This window comes from Vanessa cardui, chromosome W (genome assembly GCF_905220365.1).
Source record: "Vanessa cardui chromosome W, ilVanCard2.1, whole genome shotgun sequence".
Taxonomy (NCBI): domain Eukaryota; kingdom Metazoa; phylum Arthropoda; class Insecta; order Lepidoptera; family Nymphalidae; genus Vanessa; species Vanessa cardui.
In genome coordinates, this window is record NC_061153.1 from 13,542,102 (window position 1) to 13,551,626 (window position 9,525).

Here is a 9,525-nt window from a genome sequence, read left to right on the forward strand (position 1 = left end):
ATATTAATTTTAAATCTAAGGAAAATTATACATTGCCCGACCATCTAAATGATTCGACGAAAATTAACAATCATAATGTTGTCTTAAATTTTCGCGATTGTTACACATTTAAATAAAACTAGTTATTACGGATTTTAATCGCGTATATTAATTATTTTGGACATCCCGACGTTTCGAGCACTTTACAGCGTTCGTGGTCACGGGTAGGCTAAGGTGGCATTTGTCTATTTGAAGAACAAAAGAAAATATTATTTGCAACTACCGCCAACGATTTCTCAATTGGTATCTTGAGTAACGTTCCGGTTGCACCCAGAAGGCACTGACTGTATCTTTACGTCTTGCAGTCTGTTGGATTTGGGATTTTAAATTTTTAATAAGTGGATCCCAGGTGTTAGAAAGTCTCCAACCATCTTCTCTATTGAAGTTCGGATGTTTTTGAATTTCAATAGCCTCGCGTATCATTCTAGGAATGAATCTGTGTTCTTTAGCGAGGATCTGTGGTTTATCAAATCGGATAAAATGGTTAGGTTTATCAAGAGCATGTTCACAGACTGCAGACTTAGAAGAACGCCTATTTTTGACATCTCCTATATGTTCCTTGACCCTGGTACCGATACTCCTCTTTGTTTGGCCTATGTAAGATAAACCACACTCACATTCGAGTTTATATACTCCCGCAGTTTGTAAAGGAATGTTACTCTTGATAGGTCTCAAGAACTGGCTCACTTTCTTATGAGGCTTGTAAACGGTTTTAATCGAAGCTCGCTTCAAGATGTTGCCAATCCTGTCTGTAACTCCCTTCACATATGGTAGAAATGCAGGTTGTCGCTCAACTGTGGGTGGCTTGATACGGCTTCTGCGATGCTGGCGAGGCACGGGCAGCTTGTTCTGGTGGAGTGCAAGCTTAACCTGACGTAGCTCGTCCTCTAGGTCCTCTTTGGCAAGCTAATACTGACGAACCAATTAAGGTGTACGAACTAAATACAGTCATATGGCACCGCAAGTGCACCATTTCTAGCTACTCGTTGTCTTAAGCAGATAGGTCTAAAGTGTAACGACAATAACGTTGCTAAAATTATTTAACATGACTTTTTTGTTGATGACTTGTGTACCGGGAGCATGGATTTAGATGAAGCACAATTTATTCGTAGGGAGATCACCAAGGCGTTGGCTTTGGCTGGCATGAGACTGAGAATGTGGAAATCAAATGAATCTCAATTAGTACCTGAATCGATTGACTCTTCGCTCGATTTAAACATGGGATCTGAAGTGCCTAACAAGTTATTAGGTCTCAGTTGGTATACCACTTCTGATGAGCTTACATTTCCAATAAGCATGAATTTGGCTTCTAATGTAGATACTAAACGAGATTTACTCTCAGTGATTGCACGGATTTTTGATCAATTAGGGCTTTTATCTCCTTGTGTCATTACAATGAAAATGTCATTACAACAAATGTGGTTAGACAAGTCCTCATGGGATGAACCCCTAAACACAAATATTAGTTCACGTTGGAATATCATCATGAAATCTTTGCCTTTATTAAATAATTTTAGAATTCCACGTAATGTTATTTGCAATTCATATAAGGAACTAGAAGTACACATATTCACCGATGCTTCTGAACCCGCGTACGGTTCGTGCGCTTATATTCGAAGCAATAATCATGAGGGTAAGTATTTGGTTCGCTTATTAATGGCTAAAAGTAGGGTTGCGCCTCTCAAACCTACAACTATTCCGAGGTTGGAGTTGTGTGGCGCATTAGTAGGAGCACGTCTGTATGAGAAGGTCAAGGTTCACTTCGAGTAACTATTAGCCGGTCCTATTGCTGGACTGATTCGACAATTGTGTTAGGATGGTTGCAGATGTTGCCTTCTAGGCTTCAGCCCTTCGTAGGCAATCGCGTTGCTGAAATTCTAGAAAGGGCGGGTAACTGTACATGGCAACATGTTCCCACAGATAAGAACCCAGCAGACTTAATATCGCGTAGAACCGATATTAATAACCTGCAAAATTCTGATCTGTGGTGGTCAGGTCCGGACTTTCTACGGCTAGATAGGTGAAATTGGCCTAATCATTATAAATACCTACAGGTTGAGACTTTGCCCGAAACTCGTAATGATATTTCGTTAAATGCTATAGTTACTGATAACAGCAGTAGTTCATTTATTAATTTTACATTTTTTAATTGGACGACCCCTCACCTCAATACCACAGCCTAATCTCCAGGATTTTTCAATGAGCCAACTAACTCGCTACCAGAGGATTGAACAGTTGCGCCAACATTTCTGGACAAGGTGGAGTAAGGAGTACGTAGCTGAACTCCAACAGAGGACCAAGTGGCGCTCATGTAAGGATGGGCTTGAGTTGGGATCCCTAGTTGTGGTAAAGGAGGACAATCTTCCCCCCTTAAAGTGGAGACTTGGAAGAGTTGTAGCAGTCCACCCTGGTTCGGACGGTATTGTTCGCGTAGCAGATATTCGGACGTCTACTGGTGTCATCAGAAGAGCCTTTAATAGGATCTGCCCATTGCCTTTGCCATCATAGCTGTTAAAAGCCAAGCTTTCAACGCCCGGGGGCATGTTTAAGCGCCTGCGACAAGTAAAAGGCAGAAATACGCATTGCGCCGCTGTCTAACTTGACATTACTTAGAATTAAGTTATATCTTTTTTAATCGTCATTCGAAATACAGCAGTTCAATTGATACACGTCGTATTATTATTTTTTCTATCGAAGTTTCTCGTTGAATCCCGCACAACAGATGTAAGAATAAGGTTTATTATTACGCTGACACGGTAACTGGTCCTAGACTTCTATCACACACGAAACAACTAATTCAGAGAGTCCAAAATGCCTGTGCTAGGTACTGTTTTGATATTCCGCCTCGGACACATGTTACACCATATATTAACAATGCAAGGATTTTAAAAATGGACTACCGTAGACAACTATATTTTTCTGCTTTGTTATTTGGTATAGTAAAACAAGGTATCCCGAAGTATCTATATAACAAATTGCATTAGTCTAGTGACTACAATAAAACCTATGATACGCGGGCCAGCGGTCATCTCCTGCTCGTACCTCGACATCGCTCCACAGCCTTTAAAGGTAGCTTCCGGTACGCCGCCACCAGGTGTTGGAATAATTTACCACCGCCGTTTCGAAATATAAAAACGTTTAATAGTTTTAGACGTCATTATAAATCGTTTTAGTTTAAGCAGCAAATAGGAACATAAAAGCTTTACAATAATATAATCTATTTTTGTATCTTATTACATTTATATGCATTTGTCTTTATTTCCTTACAACAATATTATAACGCAAATGACTTTTATAATGTAACGTAATGTATGTTTCAATATTTAGAATATGCTAAAATAAAAAATAAAAAATTATAATCATCAAAATTTTCAATTTATATAAATAGGTATTAATAATTATGTCAAACAATTGAGTAACACTTTCTTTCCTTCTTATAATATGTATGACTTTACATTATTATAATATTTGTATTTAGAAAGAATAATGTATCTATAGATAAGTGTAAGTACCTTGACTTTGCTGCTTCGTCGCGTGGCGTGGTAAAACTATACTGGTGGTGATGATATCCAGTCAAACCATACTGTGCTGTAGGTACTGTAGTTGCGTTTGTTTTTGTTTTTTATTATTTTAGTTAACGTTTTAGTCTTTATTCGTTTTTTCTCGTAATGGGGTTTGATAATTAAACTAAAACAATAATGTGATTCTAAATACACAAATTAACGGTCGTGCGTTGCGTAATGGCAGTCACGCCATCCTGAAGGCGCGAATTGTGTGAGGCGTGAGCGCCCGACGGACGACCCCTCTCGCCCCGCAACTCGTCTCACCGGGTTCTGGGAAGACGCTAACATGATTTTATGCGCCTAATTATTGCGCCTAAAGAAAATATTAAGCTAAGCGCAATGATATTCTAATAAATAGATATGTTATACCCATACTAAACAACAGAAAAAAGTGTGCCGCGCCGGGGACCGTTTATTTTACATTTCGTTACAAGTAAAAAGGATAGCTTGATAAAAACAATAACTAAAAGGGATAACTAGATGTTTTCATTACGCAAGACTTATTACTACATAATTATGATGTATTATAACGTATTACTGGCATAATTATGATGAAAACGACTAAAGGCAAACGTCCCAATTAGGACATTTTCTAGTCTTCACTTTTTGCGCGTTAATGACATTTTTTTTTTTTTTGTTGACGCAGGGTAAATCTTCATAGATACCCGAACTCCTGGGGGGGAGGCCGGGTTATGTGAGACTGTACTCACTAAAACCCCCTGCGATGGCCGCCACAGCACGGAAAACGGAGAGGCTACGGGATCCTTTGCAGCACGTCCGCGGCCTCTCCCGTGCGTTGCTCCACTCGTGGCTGGCGGAGCCCTTCTCAGGAGGGCGAAGATGGTCTCGCCCTCCCCGCACCCCTCGCTGGTGCGTACACCGGCAGTCCGGGGCCATACCGGACGGCGGTCCCGGAATCCCATCGGGATCGGGCGCTGTGTTCCGGGCACTCAGGCGACCAAGTGCTCGGTCAAACTCCTGCTCTGTAACCCTCAACTCGTCGGTCCAAGTGACCGGCGGTAGCGAGGGATACAGGGGACTTGACCGGATCACCGGGAAGAGCGAATCTATCACTCTCCTCAGTAGATCCGGATCTAAGGTCTCCGTCAACGGGGGCATCCACGGGCGTAACTTGCCCAGCACCATGCGGTACGGGCGCCCCCACGGATCCCTGTCGAGTCCCTCGAGGAGCTCGTTCCAGGACCGAGCGCCGGCGTCCGAGATGGCGTCTCGCAACGCCTTCTTGGCCTCCTGGAAAGCCCTGTAGGCTTCGTCTTTCTCCTCTGGAGTTGCTCGCCTTCTTCTCCGGGTTCTGCTAGACTGGCGGTGAGCGCGCAAGCATGCGGTTCGCAGCTGCGCGATCTCCTCCGACCACCAGTGCATCGCCCGGCGCTCGAAGCGGCCTGCCCGGGGCATCGATGCATCGCAGATCGACGTCATCGTGCCCCTGAACCAGACCGACTCACCCTCGGGGTCGGGCGAAATCTCCTCGGCGTTTTGTGGCCAAGCCGCGACGATGGCGGCGGCTTCGAGATGATCTCGGTTTAGCCGCTTGAGGGCCCATCGTCGCGGCAGGGTGTCTCCCTGACGACGGCTGGATCGGTCGGGATGGCGGATAGCCACATCGAAAAAGATGTGGCGGTGGTAGGATAGTGTGACCACCTCCTCAGCGACACGCCATCCCGAGAGCATGCGAATCGCAGGAGGAGTCGCCCATGTAAGGTCCACGACCGACTCCCCCTGCCACCGCACGCATGTACTCTCCGACCCGGAGTTAATGAGCCGGAGGTCCAAACGAGCCGCCCAGTCGAGAAGCGTCACTCCCTTCGGATCGTCCCTAGAGTTACCCCAAGCCCTGGCGTGGGCATTGAAGTCCCCCAGGACGATCAGCGGACGGGGTAGGCATCTGCGAACGCAGTCCGCTAGCCCGTCCAGGTACAACTCGTAGTCGGCGAGTGACCTATTGGGAGAGACGTAACACCTCACAATGGCCAAGGGGCCCCACCGAACGGCCACGAATCCCAGCCCCGCTTCGAGCAGGGAACAGGGTGGGACCCCCGCACCGCCCGCCCAATGGATGGCCACGGTGCCAGCTGCGTCCCCGACCCGGCGAGGTTGGTCGGGGACGCGATAAGGCTCCGCCACGACCGCGAGGCCTATGGACCACTCCGCAATGGTCTGCATCAGAAGTTGCACAAGGGGCACCTAAGCGACTTGGTCGTGCATTGGCTCGCTCTGTGTCCGCGCTCTCCACAGGCGAAGCACCGGTTGCTCCGGTCTGCCCCATTCGGACACGTCTGCCCAACGTGGCCCTTCTCGAGGCACCGGAAGCAATATAGCGGCCTTGCTTCCAGCACCTCGACCCTAGCGGAGGCCCATCCCACGCGGATGCGTGAGGTCGTCGTCAGCTTGCGCACGGCGGCGAGAGGGCACCTCACATGTGCCGTGCCGAGCGCCATGGGTGACCGACGGATACTGCCAACAGTGACATTCTTCGTCGAACACCCACTCGCCTCTGCGATGGCCGACGCCACCTCCTCCGGTGTCGTGGCGTCGTCCAGATCGAGCACACGTAGCTCGTCCGTTTTAATTGGACGAGCCACCCTCACATTGAGGTCCTTGAGGACCTCACGCATACGCGCTGCGAGACGGTCGGCTTTAGCGTCACTGTCGGGACCCCCGATGTTCAACAGGATCCCGCCAGTGATGGCCCTTTTCTGCTCGACCGTCTCGATACCGAGGTCAGGGAGCTGAAGCCGCGTACGGGCAGCTCGCATGACCTCAGTATAGGTCGTCGTCGCGCCTTCGACGACCGTTATGGCGACTGCCGCGGTCGCCGGCACCTTTGGGAGCCTCCTCTTAGGCGCCTTCTTAGCCGCAGGCTTTATTGCCGCAGGCTGGGAAGACGTCTTCAGCCGCGATCCAGGTTGCGCTTTCCTGGCCGCGACCGTCGCCCAAGACTCGGCAGAAGCCGTCGGACGAGAGGAGGAGGGAAAGGAGGCGGGCACCGGTGGTAAGTCGGTGACCGGCGGAGGAGCCGGTCCCGCCTTCCTCTTCCTCCCCCTGCTTCTCCGCTTCCTGGGCGGAGTAGGCTCCGTCAATGGGGCCTTCACTGGCCGAATAGGCGCAGCTCTCCCCGTCAATGCGGGCCTATATGCCCTGTCGGGGAAGAGCTCCGCCCTGAAGGCGGCCAGCTTCTCCTCTATGAGGGCTCCGATGTGCTCCATGAGCCCGGCTTCACTGCTCGTCAGTTGAGCAGGAGCGCGTGGAGCAACAGAAGCCCTCGACGTCGCCGCAGCCCCCGCAGGAGCGCGCCCGGCCTGTGCGGCAGGGGCACGCTTCCTGGACGCGACAGGGGCTCGCGCTGCAGACGCCGTAGCGCAGTAGTCGCTGCCGGCGTTGCGCGCTTGGGCGTCGCCACGTCACAGGATGGAGCCGACGGCACAATGCCCTGTTTCGCCTGAAAGGCGTTAAATTGTGCCGTCAGCAGCTCCAGCCGCTGAGTGACGGTCGCGAGTTCGGCTCGAAGTTGGGAGTTCTCCCGTTCGAGCTTCTCCACGTCGGCGCCTTTTGATTGGCGCCGCAGGAGCTCAGCGACCGCCGCCTGAGTGTTGCGCGTGGCCTCGCGCAGGTCGCAGACGAGGCTCCCTTTCATCTTACGGGAGCTGTCTGTGACCTTCTGTATGGCCGCCAGATTGCTGGCGATGCAGGCACCAAGTTCGTCCATGGGACGTGCCTGCATCTTCGCCTGCAGGACCTCGGGTCCAGGGAGGCTGCCCCCATCTCTCGCGGCAGCCGAAGCCGCGGAGGGATCTGGGCGCTCGTCCCCGGTATCCCCGTCAGTGGCCCTGCTGGGCCCAACGCAAGAGGAGAGGCTGAGACTCGAACAGCTCATGTCCGAGTCGCAGCCGCTTCTATCCTCCCCAGCGTTGGAGACAGGCGTGTCCGGTCGAGAAAAACGCCCACGTCTGTTTCGTGCCAACGCTTTTCTATCCTTGGGATCCTTTAATTGGATCCTGATCGCTGGTCTGGCCTGGTCGGCCCGCGACTTACCTCTCCCCGACCGTGCTTTAGGCACCTTCGGGGGTGGCAGGACGTCACTCGTCGACTCTGACCCCTGCGATCCTTTCTCCTCCCTGACGCACAGGCGTTTCCGGCCATCGGGCCTCGCCTGCACGTTGTCGGTTCTCACAGCCATCGACTCTAGGCTGCGAGAACGGGTGGAGCCTCCTCGGCTCTTGACGCTCTCAGCGTGCGGATAAGCGGTATGTGCGCCCCCCCCCCAGATTTCGAGTCGGGGCGCTTGCCGGAGACCAGCTCCGGGTGGGATTGACGGCTATTGCCGCTGCCCACCTGGGGAGTTATACATTTTATTGTATTTTCCATATCCGCCTTTATTTCTGTAGCGCTAGCGACCGGATGCCCTCCGGACATTCATCCTCTCGGCACGCTAGACCTTAGGATTAAGGTTGCGTATAATGGGGCGAAGTTCCAGTCTGCTAAAGCAGAGCGGAACAACGTGCGTCCCTAATATACTCATCAATATACTCTCCTATCATGATTTGATTTATCTTTCCTACAGAATACGCCCCCCTAAAGCCAAATCGAGAATCCTTCTGCAGCGCAATTTTAGTGGCATGAATTTAGAGCATTTAAGGGAGGATGCTTTAAAAATTCATTGGAATGATGTTGTCACTAATTCTAATATTGATAACCGAGTGGCAAATTTCAACACACTTCTAGTACAATTATATGACAAACATGCCCCTATTCGACCTGTTCGGCTTAGGCATCTTCCTGCTCCCTGGCTTACGCAGGACATTAAAACATTGCAACACAAAAAAAACATTGCTAAATCAAAATACAAGGCCGATAGTTCTGACGAAAATAGAATCAGCTATAAAAATATTCGAAACCGTTGCAACAGGTTGTGTAGAGATAAACAACGACGCCACATTCATAAATCAATACTCGACGAAGAAGATACTGGCCGAGTTTGGAAATTTCTTAAATCTATTGGAGTTGGGAAAGCACGTCATAATAATCACCCTAGTAACATTGATTTGAATCAGCTTAATCAGCACTTCTCGTCTTCTTGCTCTATCGATGATGCCACGAAATTAAATACTAAAAATCAAATTCTAGCTTTACCCACTTCTAATGATCCAGCTTTCATTTTTTGTCATATCACTGATAGTGATGTTGAGAGAGGAATTGTAGAGGTGAACTCTGATGCTATCGGTACTGACTCCATTAGTCGTAAGATGATCATCCCCATCATGGATATCCTAGTTCCTATTATTAAAAGTATATTCAATTACTCCATTTCTACTGGATCATTTCCCTCTTCCTGGAAAGATGCCCAAGTTATTCCCTTACCTAAAAATTAAATCCCTCCCGCTTTTCCGATTACCGTCCTATTTCCATACTTCGATATACGCCTTGCTATGGATAATCAATGTCTAACAGCGTTGATCTTACTAGATTTTAGCAATGCCTTTAACAATGTTGACCACGAGCTCTTACTAGCTACATTATGCTCTCTTAACATATCTCCTGAAGTGATTGACTGGTTTTAAATTTATCTTTGCGGTCGCCGGCAACGAATTCGTGTTGATGATTCCTTTTCCAATTGGTGCACGATCAAGGCCGGTGTTCCGCAAGGTGGCGTGTTGTCTCCTCTCCTTTTTTCTATTTTCATTAATTACATTACTTCTTAAAACAAAAACATTAAATAAAGATCTTGAATCGACTGTACTTTGGAGTAAATCACATGGACTTAAAGTTAATCCTTTTAAAACACAGGCAATTATAATCGGCAGTCAAAAACTAGTTGCCCGCATTGATTGGCCCAATTTGCCTAATATAATTGTTGATGGAACACTTGTTCCATACAGTAAAACTGTAAAAAATCTAGGTGTTG

At 48.5% G+C, this 9,525-nt stretch overlaps 1 protein-coding gene across 1 annotated transcript; it reads right to left on the reverse strand.

The window, feature by feature from the left end:
• Positions 1 to 3,786: 3,786 nt before the first annotated feature.
• LOC124542647 lies at positions 3,787 to 5,786 on the reverse strand. Its single transcript, XM_047120576.1, has 2 exons — positions 4,313 to 5,786; positions 3,787 to 3,872 (listed from the first exon to the last, which is right to left on the reverse strand). The coding sequence occupies exons 1-2, from the start codon at positions 5,784 to 5,786 to the stop codon at positions 3,787 to 3,789; spliced, it is 1,560 nt and encodes a 519-aa protein (XP_046976532.1).
• Positions 5,787 to 9,525: the final 3,739 nt, after the last annotated feature.

What these genes read in the sequence shown, in the direction of transcription:
- LOC124542647 (XM_047120576.1), bottom strand. Translation starts at nt 5,786, where the DNA reads ATGCAGACCATTGCGGAGTGGTCCATAGGCCTCGCGGTCGTGGCGGAG. An exon ending in GGCCATCGCAGGGGGTTTTA is followed by an intron (nt 3,873 to 4,312) that starts GTGAGTACAGTC and finishes GCGTCTTCCCAG; the next exon opens with AACCCGGTGAGACGAGTTGC.